General features: G+C 41.6%; 1 protein-coding gene across 1 annotated transcript in view; it reads left to right on the top strand.

Moving 5' to 3' along the window:
* The window catches only part of LOC131287064 (peripheral plasma membrane protein CASK), a 212,969-nt gene extending 192,361 nt beyond the window's left edge, over window positions 1-20,608 (top strand). Inside the window, exons 12-20 of the mRNA XM_058316080.1 lie at window positions 14,085-14,276; window positions 14,351-14,584; window positions 14,942-14,971; window positions 15,785-15,883; window positions 15,980-16,118; window positions 19,304-19,423; window positions 19,533-19,655; window positions 19,801-20,084; window positions 20,349-20,608. Of these exons, the coding sequence (XP_058172063.1) occupies window positions 14,085-14,276; window positions 14,351-14,584; window positions 14,942-14,971; window positions 15,785-15,883; window positions 15,980-16,118; window positions 19,304-19,423; window positions 19,533-19,655; window positions 19,801-20,084; window positions 20,349-20,528 (1,401 nt within the window). The 3' untranslated portion in view covers window positions 20,529-20,608. The remainder of the gene's footprint in view (window positions 1-14,084; window positions 14,277-14,350; window positions 14,585-14,941; window positions 14,972-15,784; window positions 15,884-15,979; window positions 16,119-19,303; window positions 19,424-19,532; window positions 19,656-19,800; window positions 20,085-20,348) is intronic.
* Window positions 20,609-20,947: the final 339 nt, after the last annotated feature.

The following is a 20,947-nucleotide window of genomic DNA, read 5'->3' as shown; positions in this document are numbered from 1 at the left end:
ACTATTCATATGCGCAACCGTAATCTGCTTATTTTTCAATAGAAGGAGAATGGTAAAAGTAAACATAAACCAAGAACCGCAACGCGGAGAAACATTCGTAAGCAGACCAACATCATTCCACGCAGCAACAAGACTTTGAGGACAAAGTCATTTAAGAAGGGAGGAGTCAAGACAACGCCAGCGTATACATTGTGGACAACGCCATCGCATACATTGTGGACATCGCCAGAGCATACATTGTGAGTCAACATTCGATCATCGAGACGCGGCCCCCGGACCACAACATTATGCTGAGTTGCAGCTTCCCATAGCAACGCGGACCGCCCGCATTATGCTGAGTTGCAGATTCCCGCAGCGACGCGGACCACCTAGAATCAGAAGACCGTGAACCAACGATCCAGATCGCGAACCGATCATCAGTTGGTATCCAGCATCCGAACACGATAGTTGGGTATTAACCCGCACATATGTTGTAGGAAATAAAGTTTAAGTTTTTTTAAAACTCAAACACCCGCAGCAGTGCGTTAACTTATGACTTTTTCACAAACTTGTTTACAGTCAAGCTTGTCGCAGATTTTCTAAAACATAATATTTTAGAGAATTTATTTCTTGTGCGTCTAGACAACTTTAGATAAAAACGAACTGTGAACCAAACTATTTTAGTTCTTTTTCAGGTTATGATAAACCTTATCACTTCCTTTATGTAAAATATATTGAATATAAAAGAAGCGGGGATATTTTTAATCTTAATGGGTTTTATATGTAGCCCAAAAAAAAATTAGAAAAAAACTTGAATGAAAAACCTTGGGCAGTAAAACTTTTCATCAATCGTGTTTCGCGTTCGACCGGTCGAGTGAGAAAAACTCCGCAAACATGGGTCAGAATGGTGCGAATGATTGATTTCCCGCAACACATCACACGTCTATTTATTTTTTTGTGTTCTATTTATTTTTTTGTGGGTCAAAAGGTGGCAAAAAAGGAAACTTCCCGCTTGCTAGACACTTTCCGCTTTCAAAATGCTAATGATTTCGTCCCGACATCATCGTCATTTCCCTTCGGTAGTACAAGTTTGAGAGCTTTATCGATACAGCATGAGGCACAAACACACACACACACACACACACTCGGATGCATGCATGCGTGTAGACACGTGTAACGGCAGTGGTCCTGTTGATTTTGCCCACATTTTTCACATGCAAATCAAGGCTCTTTGGGGTTATATTCTTTTACTTTTTTATTGATATTCTCGACCGTTCAGCTCGAGTGTGTCGATGTATTCCGTCTGCACCGCTTAACACTGTGCGGTCTTCGATCTGCTGGATATATGGTTAGTTACGGTGCCAGTTAAGTGGATTTTCTATCGCTGCAATCTCACCCAGGCCGGGAGAGTGGATTAAGGCTGGGCGAGTGGATGTCGATTTATGCAAATAAAGTGCCAAACGATGAGTGAAGCAGATCAATTCTACTGTGCTTGGCCCAACGCGAATTTGCGTTATAAATTGGTGGGTGGATTTCGATTAAACATAGTACTTTTGCATGAGGGCCCAAAACAAATAAGCTCCAGTATGTTTGGTTCTCTGTTTAATGATTAATGCCTCCATTTTGCTACCATAGCCGAATTTTAATTTAAAACGTTCGAACTTCCAGCAGATATATAGCTTCCTCAATGCTTTCTGTTCTAACTTTCCCGTGCAAGTACAATTTGTACACTAAACCATGCTTGATACGCGCAGTAATTTGTCTAAGACAAGCATCGATGATTTATTGAACCGCACCGAGTAAATTGAATCACGACATATTACTCGATCGTAATAAGTAATCTATTTACTATTGTTCTCGCCCCGCGTACGAATTGAGCACCAGACATATTACTGCTCGGAACAACGATCATAAATATAGCACACCTCGATCCTGAGTGCTGCGAACGGTAACGTGCTGTTTGTGATGTTTACGCCGTGGACACCGGAAACGAACGAATGATTTATGGTGTCCTTTGCTGCGACCGCGTTACCCGTCGGCAACCGGACGTCCTAGCACGAGCTGCCATTAATCAAACCGCGGGAGCTTCTCTCTCTGGCTTAGTACGGCTCAAAGCACTTTTTGTATCGCCTAAGCTGCAAGGGAGCAACAGTTTTTGGAGGCAATATTCCTTGAGCAACCATTAACATAACGTCAATTGTACAGTTCTAGCCAGACTGGGGCATCAGGGAGGTAGGACGTGATTAGATTTTCCACCTATGATCGAACACTTCACAAGCAGATGTGTATTTTTTACCACAAAAGATGCCTCCTATAGTAGGATTAAAAGCTTTCAGCGTGGAATGCTTTCCTTTGGCGTGGTTTTTCCATCCATCAATCGTACAAGATGACCCAGTGTAGTATTTTAATTTTTCTTCTTTTAATGATATCCCTCGATGGTGTTTTTTCACGTTCCGATGTTTAATGTTTGTGTATAATCTTTAACGATTATTTCTTACCCATCGTTAAGGATCATTGAGAGTCGATCTTTGATATTTTTTGAAAAGTATTACGGCCGATACATGTCACAATAAGAGTAGTAAAATCAATTGATTCTTCTTCTTCTTCTTGGCGTAACGACCTCTTGGTCATGACCCGTTAAGGGCTTACGAGACTTGTTTCCCTGTTGTACGTGGATAGTCAGTCCTCTCGTACAGGGGAGGGTCCGGTCTCGGTTGGGATTCGAACCCACGCCGTCGAGGTGATGAGCCCCGGCGCTCATGGGCCGATTTTCTAACCGGCGCTTCCAATTGATTATTCTGTTTTTAATTATTTTGAAATCAACATATACTGTATTTTTTTTTTTTGCTGTATGGGATAACTTTTAACTAAAATAATTTAACCTAATAAAGTATATCATTATATGAGATTTAATATCTATTTTCTTGCTTTTCCTTTTTCAGGTAAACAACAAAATGATTGCACCCTTGGCATAAATGGTCAAAATGGTATGAATGATATTTTTGTCGAAACTTGTGGCATACTCATGACGCATGATTGTTCCAGCCAATTATTATAGTTTTGTTTTAATGTCTGACAGGCCAAGTGATTGATTCTTAAAAAGACTATCGTGCGAAATAAAAGCTATAGTGGCGCTAGCGAGGACGCGGTCATGCAGTCTAATATTTGGCATTAGATTCAAATGTTAACTGTAAGACTGTGTCTTTGACAGTGCTGTATCGTCAAGCTAAATTCAAATAATTTCCTTCACGCTCTACCATAACTGCTGCGAGAATAAAAAGGCTAATTATTCTATTAACTGCTCGCTTCTGGTTCAACCACTTTTACGAGCGATAAGGAACTTGACTTTGTTTTCCGTTATCGATTATGGTTTTCTGCACATCCCAAAGATCGCGTGTGTTTATAGCCTCAGTAAATACAATAATAATCTTCAGTGCCAACTTCCCATCCCTTCGGCACGATCTAGACGCTTTCCTTATTTTAAATGAAACCCCATGCAATGTCTGGCATCGCGAAATTCGTTGCCCTACGACTTTGTGCGCACCACATTAAATCACTAAGTGTACTTGTACTTGCCACGGAGCACTCAATCGTTCGGCGGAATACGCACACCATTTGATGCCATCGTAAAGTGGCTGGATGGCAAATTGTAGTCATTTCGTGCAAAACACCTCCCATGGCGAAGGTGAACGGAATCGAAGTCGATGCAAAGTTTCGTCTGTGCATTCAAATGGGGCAAATCTCTGATCGTAACCGTGGAGCGAGGGTTGTAAATTACGTTGTTTTATTCTTCAAAATTTTACGTCTGGCCATCAATTAGGATGGATGTAGCCAGTTATGATACAAGTTTAATCGTCCCAGTTTTATTGTTATGTGTTTCATTGGAACACAGTTCTAAATGTACATAAATTGATGCAAACAATCTTTGTTTGTCTTTGAAGTTGAAGCGATAACCTTTTTGATACTGTGAGCTGTACAAAAACAAATCGTTACCCCTTCACCGACCTAAAAGTAAACGCTCCACTGTGTCTTGGCTAAGTAAGATAAAATGGTTTTTGAGAAATTTCAATGTGCATCGGGAAAATTGTATCCTTTTTCAGCTTGAAATCCTTGAATGCAGAGGGCGCTTCAAATAGTACACCCAAAGCTTTCAAGCATACAACATCGCATACGCATCGCGTAAGACGAGTTGTATAGCAAATACTAAAAGCTCGTTCGCCAAATTGTATCCCAGCCTTCGATAAAGCTGTTCGAAAGCTTATACCAAGAATAGGGGTTGAAAAGATTATAGGAAAATTCTACGAAAGCTTTCCGCCATTCTCTCAGCGTGAGTACCGGTCAACGTGCCGTGTAGAATGAGTTCCCCCGGGATGAGCGTCACAGTAAACAGACTCCATGGCATTGTTTGTTATCATCATCGTTTCAGTTCAATGATAGCGCCCGCAGATGAAACGTATCCTCCGTCCTGCTGCGGAGCGCTTTTGCTTTAGAGTCGGGCTCGTGAGTTCGTTGCATCTTCTTTTCGTTCTTTGAAATCGTCGGTGCTTATTCCGGTCGGATAAGGTTGTGCAAACAGCATCGTAGTGCATTAGGGCAATCATCTAATTGAGCAAATATTTTAAATGTTGATGTGCGGTATTGTGCTGTGTTTCTTCATATTGGAACATTTTGATTCCATACAAGAGTGAAAGTTTTGTACACACCTGGGAATTACTGTGCTTTAAAATATGAATGCCACGCATACGGAGTATGATTATGGTGTGAAGAATCGTTAATTTTTAAGTGTAAAAGCCATCATTATTACCCCCTCATTCTTCCCGGAGCATGTGGATACCCAAACGGATTACTTCATGAAGAACCGGAGGCTGCAAACGAACAAACTTTATGAATTATGATATTTGGATTTTCAATTAAACTTAATAAAGTAAGCATCCATTTCTCCCGCTCTCATTCGTCATAATGCCTTTCGAAAACAATTTCTAGTCATGCCTCCCAACCCCCAACAAAGTTTTTGGTTTTTGACGACTGTAAAAGTTCAAAACAAGAGATTGGTTTTGGAATTCATCTTATCCGTTTAAAGCCCTTGGCAAAGCGACGATACAAACCTTTTCATACCACCCTACTTAGCATCAGGCTACAATGCGTGTAACATTTGAAATACTCCGAATAAAGCTTGGTTTTGTGGGTATGATATGGTGCAAATGTCGTGTGGGGTTGTAGCTTTCATTTGTCAACAGTTATCCCTAGGCAGTCGTGGTTCAGCAAAGTTAGCTCTTTCTTTTTCGAACACATGCTGAAATTCCTGCAATTTAGCTCGCAGATTAATATGTAAATTTGTTGTTCCTAGAAGGGGGCTTAACTAAGTCTATGTGCCGGGTAGTTAAATTTAGAAATGAGTTGACAGACAGTTTTGCTCATGGCATGTGTGGGTAATTGTTACTTAAAACTGTCAACCGAACACTATACCATACTAGTTCTAGAAAAGTTTTGTAATGTATACGAATAATTTAATTTATTAGAATGTTAATTAATACCAACTCCTATTAACATTTCCATGTGCTATTCATTGAAATTATTCTGCGTAAAGTACGGTTAACTTTTCCGTATTGCCATTGAAAGCATCACAAAGGGTATGAAAAAAACTATAAATTTTCAAGAGTTCCAGTGAAAGATAGCTTTGCTTGCTATTTGAACCTCTTTCATCAGGCTATACCTGTACCAAATTGAAGTGAAATCTAGCTCCTTTTCATGAATACGAATAAAGTTTTCAAGATCCTTGCAGCACAGTTCGAGGATCCAGATATGTTTGTACTTGTGTTCACTGTTAGTTTTGGATTGTAGCTGAAGTTTTCCAATGTTCGCGTACAGAAAATGCCTCACTTTGTGTGGATTTGAGCCTTGCCTAACAAACGCATGATGGTTATTACAGTTGTCATACCTCTCATTTTGTAGCGCTTGCAATCGTTATACAAATGGAAAGTTTCGTTTGGCATCCTTATTCCCTGAAAGTAGTCTCATACCTATGTGTCACTCTGTATTTTAATTTCTAATTAGGAAACTTTACATGACCTTTTGCAACCAGACTCTCTCTGGTTTAACAGTAATCCCAGAAACTTGTTGCTTCAATTCCATCTGGTGAATTAACCATTTTTTATGAGTTTTAGCGCACACTGTCAAAAAACGGTGGTAAGACAATATCACATAAGATGGTTTCACAACACAGTACGGCAGGTTGTTGACTTGAGGGAGTAAGAAATTCTCTTCCCGGTGGATTCTGAAACCATAAAAGCAGACACATTATTTATCACTGTCGTGCATCACAACATGCGCCTTATGAAGTGGTAGCTCAAGTGTTGGAAGGAATCTGTGTTATGTTGGCATGCGACGCACATTGAAAAAATCATCATTCGCACGCACGTTCAAAAGCTTGTGCTCGAGATCATGTTTCATTTGCAAGAAAGATAGTTTGTCAAATTTATGAGCCGTGGTAAAGTATCGTTTATGGAGGTACTGTTCCAGATTTTTTTTTTCAAATAATATTATCTGTTTTACTCCGTACCCTTGAAAGTTACACAGCCTGTGTCTATTCGTATTCTACTATATTTCATTTCATGTTATTTACGGCAAAAATGAAGAAACGGATGTGAATTAGACCTAATAAGAAAATATGATAGTACATATTTCCGGTTCTGTACAATTTCTCGTGAGTACTGACTGCCCGTCTCGCTTATTCTTCTCCCTGGTGAGGGAAATATCACTTCTTATAAGCGTCATCGAAATTGAATAGCCTTTACATTTAACCATGAATAACTGGTTCGCGAACAGTTGAAGCATCCCTTAGTCTGGTGAACCATCATAGCTCATGAGCTCAAAGTGGTACTCATAAATATTCATGGTGTAAATTAGCACGGCATGCATCATTCGCTAGGTCTCGTGCTGCATATTTTTCTTTATATTTTTTTTCTCCTTTAAACATACTAACTCAGCATCCCCATAGTGGTAGTGATGGCTAGCGATGTTAAACGAAAACTTATGTTCCTTTATCTTTCTTCTATGGTTCGTTTTTCCATTCCGCAAAGACAATTTTTCTCTCTTTGCCGCTATAGAAGAAGCTTCAAAGGGTCATGCGTGTAACCTTTATTTTTCTCTGCTCGTCCGTGTACCAAGTAGTAAGATTACTTGCAATAAGTTACCTTTTTAAACTCATGCCCAGCGAGTAAGGATATAGGAAGCTGGAAGCTGATCTCACTTTGAGGTTAAAACAAGTCTACCTTTTTCTATTCAGTTAAAACAAACAAAACCAGCGAAACATTATCGAGGGAAAGTGTTAGTTTAACATGATGTAGTACTTTTCCGTTACAAGCCGATTCATTCATCTTTTGATATGAAAACTTTCAAGAATGCTGGCAAGGAAGCAGGCAATCACCCCTCCCCGAAATCAAGCTGGTGCTCTGTGAGTTCCTATGCAGGCGTTCTTCGTTTTGTTTTAAGTTCCTCGCTGATGACATGTGGGCTAAACTTTGAATCGATTTGAGTTGGTAAAAGTTTCGACATTTACAGCGGCCTAATCTCTATTTATATGCGCAGAGGGACCAAGGGAGGGAAATGATGTACGAGCCATTGTGCCATACCATGCGGGTGCTGCGAGCAAGTTACCGCACTTGAAGGTGGTAATCCACCCGGCTGGAGGGGGAGGGGGGGGACATATTATGATATTTTGATGGCATAACTGGATTTTTTTTATAGATATAAAATCCCACCAGGGAACGTGCGTAAAGTTTGTAGACGTTTCGCTCGTGGCAATCGGTGTCGTTTATACAAGAAATGCCTTTTTCGCACACGCGTCCCTGGAATGGCCTCCCGGGGTTTAGCAGCAGTGAAATAACTTTCATTTGGTTAAATAAACGATCCACCGACGTGCATGTGATCATTCGGCTTTGCCGGAAAGGGATTCTAGGGCAAAAAGCGTTTTATTTTACATACCTGTGCGAGCCGTTTCACATTTTTCACTCTATGAAAACCAGTGACGCATCTGTTTTGTATGTGTGGGTGTGTCTGATACAGTTTTAAAGGACACTCCATCAGTGTGATGAAGCGACGAAACAGTTACCAAACGCGGTGAGCATAAAAGCACCTATATTGAGAAGCTTTTTATTCATGATTATACGCGATTCCGGTTCAACTTCATTCAATTTTCATGTCGTTCGTTAGCTGATCCGTGCATGTGACATTTTGCGTGCTTTTCAATCCGATGCAATGCTCAACATAATCCAATTAAAAAGCAAAATGATCAAACGGGCAGCATTGCTCATGACATGATCAGTTTTTAAGGTAGCGTGTCCCAATATCCATAAAATTTTGGGTAAAGGTTAACTTGTTTCTTTATAGATATTTTTAATTTAGCTTGTTGTATATTTCGGTATTAAATAAATAATCAAATGAGATTTTATACATCTATAATTACACAATTTCAATCAGTGGATATTCGGAGTAGGTCCTCCTTATTTTATGTTTGATGAAAAGTACGCACAGTTTCACTATCGCTATAGCGTATAAAATTTGATCTCTTCGTTTCATTCACTGTGACTACTCTCCGACGCGTAGCATATGCACGGTGTTTGCTTGTGGGAGAAGCACAATCCCACAAGTGCTTGTTGCTTCTGCTAGGTTGGCTGTCAATTAATGTTTGCTGAATAACGTGGCGCATTATTTCGATTGGTGACAGTCGGCAATTTCCTGCATCAGCGCATCGCAAAATTCACGGACAATCAATAGCTTATCAACCTATGGGACCGAAACGGAAGCCGGTGATTATTACGCTGCTTCGCTCCGGTGTCTGCCCCGTTTCGTAGGAATAGAAATTCGTTAGACTAATGAGGGACAGCATCATAAGGTTAGGCACAGGGAAAACATGCAAACGATAATTACCTTTGGGCGTGATGGAGATGGTACACGCCAATACAGCTTCACATGAAGACAGCACGACTACACAGCCAATATAAATACAGTCACACAGTTTTGTTTTCTACAGGATCAAATGCACATTACTCTTTTAATACTAAATAGACAAAACAGACCGGAAACCATCTAACTGTGACGGAAAGTGTGGAATATCTCTTAGATCCTGCCTGTGAAACGGGATTAAACTTATATTTTAGCTTTGGCACATGCTTAAAGTAACTTTTTCCCTTTAAAGAGTATCATCAAATATGCTGTGTTTAAACCTTAGCAAATAATCTCTTTTCAAATACCCATCCGAGTGACTATTTTTGCGAAAGTAACCTAGCGACTATGCACCGAAAGCGGCTATGAAAAACAAACACTGAAACAACTGAACTCGGACGCTGAGTATACTCGGCCTTGCTTTGATTCAAACGGTGGGAAGCATGATAATATTTACCAAGTGCTGTGAATGTACATGAAAACCTTCTTTTTCCTAATAACGATAGTAGCCAACGTCCGGTCGGCCGTAGGATGTAGATTTGAGGCAAGCCATTTCCTTTACTCATACTTCATGCTGGCATTTACATCTTCCGGAAAGATAAATCGCCAACGACTCTGTGAATGCGCTCGCAGCAAAGTGTGATTTGGTAGTGTTCATTATATTTCCGTTGGTGCATTATCCAGAATAAATTGCAGCTGGATGATAGTTTGCTCGATTTAGAGTGTGCTTCGGAATGTATATTTCAAAAAAGATAATTAAGCGATATGCACCGAGAGGTCCGACACACTTCACTTTTGTATGGAAGTTGTGGCACTGCTGTGTCAGTAAACATTATTAAATAATATTTAAAGTACCTACGTCAATTTTGTATGGTAGCCTTCACTTATACTAACCTTTGTTTTGCTTCTCTACTAACTCTCCTGTTGGGCATATTTTTCGCTTCGCGTAGAGCATTAATTTACTACCCTTAGCTCATATCTATGAGTGCCGGTTCGCTGCACTAATCGACCGCTAACAGCCTGACCACCAACCGACGATATTTTCCAAGCACTCACCGCTCAGCTACGATGCTGCCCGAAACACACTGTTCGTCTGGTTGCAAAGTTTTGCTTCCAAATTCGCCAGGGCGACACAAATCTCCCATCGTGACCCCACATTATTACGGATAGCCTTCGGTGCCAGTGGAAGCTTCGCCGAACTTCTGTTCGGGTACTCGTTAACAGTTCTTGTGATTAATTTCACTCATTATCTTATACTTTCCCGTCGTTCCGGACCGGTCGGGGTCGGGGAGAGATGCTGGTTTCACAACTACGAACACCCGACTGTGACTAGTGCAGAAAATGAAATATGTTCCATTCAATGTGCTGCGCTGTGTATAGGAGCGCCTAAAGCACTGTGGAAAGAAAGTTTTCTTGCCTGGTCCGTGAGTTTATCCCGTCACTCTACGTAAAGATGCGGTTTCCAAACAGCTTTGTCTTTAACTTGCTTACGTTTCATTTCTAATTAATACACGCGCCGCAGCAGATGGAGAATAAATAATCAATTGTTAATAATTGATCCAAGCAAGATGTTCCAATTATCACAATATTCAATGTACACTGCATTGTAGTGGATACGGTTTTCGAACCTAAAACTTATGTTTGGTATAATTTGCAACTAACATTACACTCCAAAATGTGGTAAAGCATGACCGTGGATCCGCACAGTGCTTCCACTGTGAGTCTAGCCAGTCTAGCTTTAAACCATCAAGATGAAACTAAAGTACCGTTCCAGCGAAATTTATTTTGAAGTAAAAAGGAAATGAAAATTCATCTCAAACGAGATTTCCAGTAACATGGCCGACAGACCGCATTATCCTTCATCATGATAATGGACCTAATATATTTTTCACAGTTAGCAAGCAAATTATTTTTTCACGCATTGCATCATCTGAATGAAACATGTAAGAGAAAAACGGAAAAAAGCACGGTGGTAGAAAAAACCTACCGCTTTCATTTATACGGTTCATTTAATCAGGGGGCTTGTGGGATTATTGCTATTTTTGCATGTAACAAATACACTAGGAGTAACTTTTCTCTCGCCATATATGCAGTTTAAACTGGGCTGCGTTTTGGGCTTCATGCAGAACGTTGGGCTTACTGTTGGTGTTTTGCACATACGCAGAAATTTCGTGTTTTAGGTGTTATCAAAAATCTGGTTCAGAAAATTAAATGAAACTACTTGAATCAAAAAGTTTTACATAAAAATTATAAACTTCTCCAGCGGCCAAGTTTCAGTGTTGTTCTGTAGAATATAAAATTATTGAAAATTGTTATTAACCCAACTGTTCTGATGGGTTCGAGATGATGGAGGCGCCTGGTGGGTGGAGACGCCTAGTGGAAGCACTTGGTGGAGACGCCTGGTGGTTCATTCAAGATTCAGCTTTGCTCGGTTTTGGGCTGTTGAGCTTTGAGACAATCGGTTTGACTTCCCCTTTTCGTGCACTTTCAACCAGAAATCATGAATAACTTACCAAAGCAACACCAGCAAAACGGCAGCCACATGTTTCGATTTTTTTGGGAGCGCAAAAAACTTTTTCAATCAGCCATTGTTTTGGTGGCGACATTAAATTCTCCAGGCACCCACTTCGACTTGTTGGTTTTTTTTTTGGTTACGTTTTTGCTTCTGCGGCTTTCTGAACCGTGGATAACTCCAGTTCGTTACCGCCGTAAATCAGCTCGAGACTGACAGCAAAGAGAGCGCTGAAAAGAAACACATCACAAAAGTAAAATGGGGGAAAAAAAACCAAACACCATTCCACCCAGACCCAGGCAACAGCTTGACCGGGCTTGAATTTTATTCAAGTTGCAGTACGCTTTTTGGCATGTGCTGCTATAATTTATGGTAGTGCGACAAAATACCACCGACCAGTGGCTTCCGTTCGGCTGCGCGCACCCCCACAAGGTGGGGCGGTTGTGTAACTATACGATCGCTGTAAATCATTCCAATACGCATCGTTTAACCATACGTTCCGTTGGTTTGTTGCAAAACTTCTACTATTCCCGTTTCGCATGAATAACTGATCTGCTTACAGTTCGATTTCCCTCTCGACGTAGCATTTAAAATTCATCGCGTCAGTATGCTGTCGCTTTTCGAAAGTTGCTCAAACTGTGACACGATGTCGGCGGGTGGTGGTTTGTGTAACATGTGCCGCACTCTGGGCACATGAGGTCTGGTTACAATGTGTTCTTTCATTGATTATAAATTGATATCGGCCTGCCAGAGGGTACGCATAACATGAACAGCTCAAACAGTGTCACGAGCAGGCAAAATTGCTACCTTCTGCTAACACAAGCACCGCAGCCGGGGGAAATACTTGCGGTACTCGTTCTCACCACAACTGTGCCAGTGCACGTTGAAATTTCTTCACCAAGAAGGAGGAGTCCTTGCGACATCGATTAGGAGCGGCTCGAGTCTTGCTGTCGGCACTTCAAGCAGATTTATGCTACCGATAAAATGTATCTTTTCGCAACGTGAGGCTTTTCGAAGTGCTCACCCGGCCGGCTTGCTGTAAGAAGCTGGAAGAAGCTTGAAGGCTTCTTTATGGCTGCGACCTCTTCTGGAGCAAATTTACACTCTTGCTTCTTGTCACACCGTTCTGGTAGAATGGCTTCAACGGGCGAACTTGAAAGCAGATGGTAGACAGAACGGATAAGTACCCAGGCCACTTATCATACCATGGATAGGAGCATGTGGGACAGAGCAGGCGCATGCATGGCACATAGATGTAAATACCTTTGTAATCCATGAAGTTTATGGGAATGTACATTCCCTTGAACTTTGCCAACTGTTTATGTCGTATTTTTGAATCAGTTAGATGGAACAGAGCTAGGCAAACCTGTTTTGGTCCAATGTTCTAGCAGAAGGGAACAGATTGTGGAACATTATTGTGTCAACGAGTAAGAACTTCCGGGTCTATTGCATTTCAAATTGCAATTCCAGTCTATAATCTACACTTGGGTTTGTGCATAGCTTGTGCGTTTCATTCACATTTAGTTTTGAAAAGAATGGTTTTATATGTTAGATACATTGTTTCTTATGTGTTTCATACATACCTAGTCGTTAGTTACATTGATATATGTAAGTGCTTTTACTGGAAGCACCTCTCCAATTTTAGTTGAAATCATTGAGAAAATAAACGTTTACAACACGGCTTCAAAAATGGTCCTGGTCTTTGAATGCACCTGGGGTTTAAAAACACCTCGAGGTGAAATATGAATTTATAAATTATGAACCTGTAGAGCAACAAATTTAATGCTATCTCAATCACAAAAAAAAAGTCTACCTACCATCATTCCATTTTGTACGTGTCATTTTCTTAATCGCAGATTCAATGGACATGATAAGATCACAACTATGATTGTCGAATGAAATGCTTTGTCTGCCCCGTGCTATCAGTACAGCATACACTTCTAGCCCACAAGAGATGGAGAAGGTAGCGATTTTCAATTCCGGTTTTCCCCGGTAATCCGACTTCCTCTATCATTCGTACTGCAGTGGCAAGTAAACTGATCCGAGAGCGTGCTATTGGTTGATAAAGAAAATGCCTTTCTCAGCCAATGGAATCGGATTCCTAAGATTGTTATTTTATGCTGCCATTGCCTCTGGAAAGTGCAGATCTGATGCAGATGTTCGATAATGCAGCAGGTAGCCTACATGGGAGCAACCGTGATGCAGAAAGGTTGAGATGGTATCGATTGTGGAATCCAGTCGTTCCCATTCGTATTTGTGAGCCGTTGCATTTCTTGTTGCATAACAGGGTAGGGTATTGGTGAACAACCGGGTATGTTATCAGAGATTTAGCGGAAATATTGTGTTTGTATCCTTCTTTATTGATTGATCTATAAAATTTCATAAATAAATATAAGTGCATTTGGTTGTAATTATTTATCGAACTAGTAAAGTGTGATATTATGCCATATAAATGTAGTAGTGTATGTAGTTAGTTGCACTTTGCCATCTGCCAATCAAGCCGGGAAAACGTCAACCATTAATAATATTGCAATCCAATGCAGACCTCAGCGGAAACTCGCCTCGCTCGAGTGACGCAAAATGTTTCTCTAACACAACCGCACACTGCTAATCTCGATTCCTTCCCGTTGCGTTTCGATTCCATTCACAGGCTCTATTACACACGCATGACGTGGTAGCTAGGGAAGTATACGGTGAAGAAGCGCTACGTGTAACACCACCACCGATCGCACCCTACCTGAACGGAGGAAACGATGAAATTGACAACGGTGACGCCGGAGAGCTCCAGCACGTCACACGCGTCCGGCTGGTGCAGTTCCAGAAGAACACCGACGAGCCGATGGTAAGCGTATGGCGCGGGAAAATTCAATCTCAACCCGTCCACCCTCACCTCACATATTCTCCGAATCTCCGCAGGGTATCACGTTGAAAATGACCGAGGACGGCCGGTGCATTGTGGCCCGGATCATGCACGGTGGCATGATCCATCGGCAGGCCACGCTGCACGTCGGCGACGAGATCCGGGAAATCAACGGCCAGCCAGTGCAGCATCAAACAGTTAGTCAATTACAGCGATTGCTGCGGGACGCTCGCGGTTCTGTTACTTTTAAAATAGTTCCTTCATATAGAAGTGCCCCACCGCCGGTTGAGGTAAGTTTTCGGCCCACTGTTACTGACATCTTTCTGATTCGGGCGGGCTCCAGCCGTGAGCGGTTCCAGTTGTAGAACTTGACTTTATACTTCCGATTCCTACGAAACGCACCGTTCGGCTCTGCGATTGATTTTCCTCCGGAACGTGTCAGGTTTCACCCTTTTGACGATCAAATTTGCATGCCATTAAGGGCGCCAGTGGTTGAATCCGTGAACGTTCATCGCGTCCCCATTCGAAACGCCCCCATTTGACAACCGGATATATTTCCTACGAAACAGCTTCCGTTCGGCATACATTTCATTGTTGCTTACCGTATTTTTTCCCACTTTCTTCTCCGTAAATGCACTCCCGAGCAGCTATTCAGGATAAGACCAGCACCGGTTTTAGTAAGTATTTCTGTCGACAAGATACTGCCCGTGTGCTTCGTATCAATCGTTTCATACCCATCCGTCTGTGTTTCGTTTGCGTTGTTCGGTTTGAGTTGTTCGTGACGCCAACGGTTTTATATTTCATTCGCACATTCGCTATTCGAAGAAAAATCTATGAGTTTTCCACAAACGGTGGGGCGGAATGTTTTTGTTTTGCATATTTTATGGGACTGGATATAACAGGCTTTTCGCGTTCCATGCCAGCGGACGCATGTCCATGGCAACCGTAACGAACTTAAACCGTTGGCGAGGTGAGAAATAAAATCAGAGTTCAAAGGGATTCAAATATGGAAAGTTCCATTCCATCACGCTATACTCCTGTTCAATTACAATCCAAGCTGAAATAACCAAACCGAGAAATATGCCAACGTTAGTACGATAGGAATTTTAACTGAGTGCTCGTTACCGTGGACACCTGATTCAATCAATAGTAATTTGATGTGAAACCCCTGATGATGATAATATCTTTCCCTTATGATAACGACCCGTCGTGTGCTAGGGAAAAATATAGACCTGCGCATATGCTTCAGTTAGGAGTTTATTTTTAAATAACATGGCTTCGAAACGGTTAGATCATGGTATATTAATCGAATGTTCTACATTACTTATAATTGAGTTTGGGTTTTTATCATCCTATACAAAAGCGGTCATATACTTCATCCAGTCTAACTTCAGCCTCATCTGTCCGTCTCACATGAAACCGTTGCGATAACCAATCATCACAATAAATGTCTCTTCACCCTTCGCTTTCTCTCAATTCTGGTTGATCAGATTTTCGTTCGAGCACAGTTCGACTACGACCCGCTGGACGACGAGCTGATACCGTGTGCGCAGGCCGGGATAGCTTTTCGCGTCGGTGATATACTACAGGTCAGTACCATCGATCGAACGCACTACACTCAAAATAGGCGTTGTTGCTTCCATTATCAGCCTATCATTCCGTGTTTTCTTTCGTCATCCTTGCAGATTATTAGCAAAGACGATCATCATTGGTGGCAGGCCAGGCATGACACTGCTGGAGGTTCCGCTGGCTTGATACCTTCACCAGAGCTTCAGGAATGGCGCATCGCTTGCCAATCGGCGGACAAATCCCACAAAGAACAAGGTAAGCTCCTGAGCTGATTGCAAAAGGATAAAATGGAAAGCAAAAAAATGTTTCGATATACAAAAACTAAAACGGTGGTGTGTTGAGTTGCCATAATTTGCTTATTAAACGATACGCACATTCGCAACACATGTTTGTATCCTGCGAGTATATCAACGACTCAACGTCGCTGGCCTAGTAACAAGACCGATTATGCTTGTTATCCACAATTTCTGTATCAATTCGTTGATGGTTTTTCGGTTTGCTTTCACCATGCCATCGCCGGTTGTGGGATACACGCATCATGATTCGTATCAAAACCATTTGACCAAACGAGTTGATCCCAACTAGGGCAAGAGATAAATTATGATTATCATAATTTCCAGATGAATATTCATCCATGCGCAGGAATGCCATTCTCGATCAGTGGCAAAATATGATGCTATATAAAAACGTGACTCGTTTCCTATTTCATTCATTGGTTGACAAAGAAGCTGAAGTTTACTCCTTATAACTTAGGTTTTTAAAGTTTTTATACCTTTTATTCTATTTTCGAAAATGATGCCAATTTTGAATATAAAAATATATGTATTAATGCATAATTTCATTTAAAAGGTTCAGCTCGTAGTTTTCATAGCAAATTATGGCAAACCTGCACATAAGTAATTTATTGTAAAGACATTATGAACTGTAAAAAGAATGTGCATTTTAACCATTCACAGCAACCATGTATGACTAATCCTAAAACGAAACACAATGCATCTTAACGTTACCGTCCATCGTATTAAAGAAAACACACGCATACACCAACAGTATCATCACATCACGCTCATGAGCCATCCTCATCGATCCTAGTGTTAATATTTAACTTCCTGTTGTCGATGTGTCTCTTTGTATTTGAATGTGCGCTTCTTTACCGTTTTCCTCTATCGATGTGTGAATGATAAATTCGTGCTCGATTTATTTTCCCTATGTTCTGTTTTAAATTATGTCAAAAGTTTCCATTGCCTAAAACCATGGCTCCTTGTTTTATTGCTGTTGATTGTATCAGTGATACTCGTTTTGGTTTAATCTTAGGTTTGGTCGAATATTTTTCGTTGCGTTAGTAAGATGCTCTAAAAACTGGCTATCCTTACACTTTCCATGTCGATTCTTGTCTAAGCTCGTGTCTATCTTTTTCCCATCCCACGTGCTGCTATGCTATTATGATATCTATCATAAATCTGATCCTCTATTTGATCCTGTATCTCAATCAAATTTCGTACCTATTGTGCTTCAACTATTACTGTTTTTCCCTCAACGATCATTTTACTCTACTCGAGAGCAAATTATGTACATGAATAAACGTCCCATAGTTTGTAATCCCCCTCTCTATATGCCATACATGTATCGATGCAGCCAAATATCTCCCAATTTGATAATACGTGACTGAAATTGTTCTCAAAAATAACTTTCTCCGAACCCCCGCGCCCCGCACTCGGTACACCTCGAATCGACAGGAGAAGCAGGGCCTGGTTGTTCAGCACAGGCCGAAGGATGTGAAGGACCCACAGGTACAGGAACATAATGCAATAACGTCTGCAATCTTTACAAAAGCAAACTATCTGAATCAATAAAACAACACGATTGCGTTTTTGTCAGTCACTGAGAGCTCAGTGAAACCGACATGCTATTTGCAATTTTCCCAATGTTGTACTTTTTTGCTTGTTTTTGACATATAGTGCTCGCTTTCGCTTCTTTTATTTACGATGAATGTTTTACGGTATCTAACGAAGCAGTAATTGTTGCATAGACGCGTATGCTATTAACAACATGGAAAACATGTTGGAGCCCATATTTGATGAGAACGAAGTTCTACAAATACAATCTTGATAAAGTAGATTGGAGGCGCAGGCATAGCAACATACCGTGAAACATAACGTAAGGCAACATAATTGTATCATCTGTATTTACGATTCCCTTTATTTTGCTTTCATTTTGCGTAATGCTATGTTATTGTCTATTCGTTCGAATTCTTTAACATAAAATGAATTCTGGTACAATAAAATGATGTATTTCAGTTAGTCAATAGTATTGTTGTAGTAGATTTGGTAACAAGCTAACAACCCACTGCAGAGCAGAAAACTTGAGTGAGATTCAACTGAGTTATGATTAACGAGGAACCACCCACAATGGTGTTACGTTTGATTGTTCCGTCCATAGTTGATTTATTATTGCATTTCTACCAAACTTCTCCGACTTTGAACATTTCTACCGAGCCACTTAAGGTACACCTTTTTTTTGGTTTTTTGTTTGGCAGTTTCATAATCATTATTCAAAGCGATAGCACTTTAGAGAAGCGCCCACTTGCTTCCAACACCAGCAGCACTGGTCGAACGTGACAATAGGGTTTCTAGGAAAAATGGACGCAAAGAAAGGAACTGAACCGAACTTTGCATTCATCCCCCTGAGCACGTTCGCCTTTTCGTTAAGGGTGAAAAAATCTCCCAGCATTGGTGGCTCTTGGCTTTGTTCGTGAAAATATATGGAGAAATGAAACAGTTGGAAACCCGGTTTTGTTCTTTCCAATCACGATTTTCAGGTTTCATTTAAGTTGCTCAATCACCCCATAAATGCTTTTAGCGTTGAAACTATTTCTTCCCGTCTGCTGGGCTGGCATCGCTTGCACATGCCAACACCTATTTGAAAGATGTGCTTGAGTATTCGTTCGATTTTTTGAAGAAGTTATGAAAGTAGTCACGCTTGTTAGTGTTTGTTAATGTGTGTTGTTTCTTCGTTTGCCTGATTGAAAATCAGCAATTGCACTACAAATAGTATAATATATTTCATCGCTGAAATTGTTACCGTTTTTGTGTACGCTTGTTTGAGTATCGAGCAACAGTTTTGCCGTAGAAGAAAACTACTTTAACTCTCGCTCATCCACTTTCGCACTCGGCACGATTTTGCTTGTCTTTTGTTCGCACACTCACAGAACTATTACCGAATGAATCACACTGTCCCGAAACCGAACGATGCCCCATTTTCTTGGCACACTTTCCCCCAGCGTCACTTAGCTGAGTGGGTTTTTTTGTTTTGTTTTTGCTTTTGGCTCCGAAGTAAGCGACCGGCTACAAATATCTAATCAACGAACTCTCTTCCTCTTCTCTTCACCATTCATCCTTTCGTGACGTCGTACACACGCACCCCGGAAACGACGACAAAAGTAGTTAATTGCTCAATATTTAGTCGTAAAAAGAAACAATGTCGGGATAAGTATTTGGCAAAGCACAATGCAGTCTTCGATCAGCTGGACCTGGTGACCTACGAGGAAGTTGTCAAAGTGCCAAGTAAGTATGCGCTGGACGGGGACAAGTGTGCACACCATACGGGTGTTGACGTCTGTCTTCCGGCGTTCTATCATTGTATCTCCTACCCTTACCCTCCGCTCTCCAACAGTCGGCGATCCAGCGTTTCAACGGCGTACACTGGTGTTGCTCGGTGCGCACGGCGTAGGAAGACGTCATATCAAAAACACGCTCATCGCCAAATATCCGGATAAATACGCTTATCCAATACCACGTAAGTTCGGTTCAGGCTCCGTCAGCCTCATCCTACCCGGTGCTTCACACCACTTCCGGGTCGGTCGGGTACCTTGTGGCATCTCATGCATGCTAATTGTTTGTCTTTCGATCGTCTGCTTTCCATCCGAATACCCCGCGGGCAGATACCACCAGACCACCACGGCCGGATGAGGAGAACGGGCGAAGCTACTACTTCATATCACACGATGAAATGATGGCGGATATCTCGGCCAACGAGTACCTCGAGTACGGCACGCACGAGGATGCGATGTACGGCACCAAGCTGGAGACGATACGACGCATCCACGCCGATGGCAAGATGGCAATACTGGACGTGGAACCACAGGCCTTAAAAATACTTCGAACAGCCGAATTTACGCCGTACGTTGTGTTCATTGCAGCGCCACTGCTGCAAAACATCGCTGACGTAAGTAGACATATTTGTTTATTTTTTTCCTAAAATTTGCATTATTCGTATGACGAAAACTCGTCGTGCTACTGCTATTCGTAGTAGCAGCCATTTTTCATCCTCAATACCTTTACTACTACGGCGTTATTGGCACTATTTTATGCCAATTGCTAATTACGTTAGCAATAGGGTGTTTTACACCAAGTTGAATCAAAAAGCCTCCCCTGAAGCAACCCAACACCAAAACGTTTCTTTGCATTACCCACTTACTTCCGCACGCAGTACGATGGTAGTCTCGAGCGTCTCGCCAAAGAGTCCGACATGCTACGTCAGGCGTACGGTCACTTCTTCGATCTGACCATCGTCAACAACGACATCGGCGAGACGATAGCAACGCTGGAGAACGCCATAGACAAGGTGCATTCTACCGCCCAATGGGTGCCGGTGTCCTGGCTGTACTGACAAGATAGTGAGCTAGAATGTCCAGCCTGTTTGGAAGACGAATGCGATTGCGATTGCGACTGCGAGTTGGATCTGAAGTGAGGGGGGCACGCTGCATGAAGGGCATACTGCACCGACTCCCTGGGTGCACTGCAATCAAAGACGTCGGAAAAATAACCACCTCGGTGACACAACACTTTATTGAGCAGTGGAGCGGTTCAGGACGTCATGTCTTGTACCGACGGACGTATCCCGTGGCCACACATTGGTTGACATGAAAATAGCATGAATAAAGGTGCAGTAGCAATTAGAAGGAAACAAATCAAACCAAACAAAACAAAACATAAACCACAACGTACCACAATGTAAGTGTCGTTATTTATGAGAGGGAATGTGGCTAATGTACGCAGCGATACGTTGTTTTTCATACCAAATCTTCC

The sequence above is a fragment of the Anopheles ziemanni genome, chromosome 3 (genome assembly GCF_943734765.1).
Source record: "Anopheles ziemanni chromosome 3, idAnoZiCoDA_A2_x.2, whole genome shotgun sequence".
Classification (NCBI taxonomy): domain Eukaryota; kingdom Metazoa; phylum Arthropoda; class Insecta; order Diptera; family Culicidae; genus Anopheles; species Anopheles ziemanni.
The sequence above is the reverse complement of the archived record's forward strand: the minus strand, read 5'-3'. Positions and strand labels throughout refer to the sequence as shown.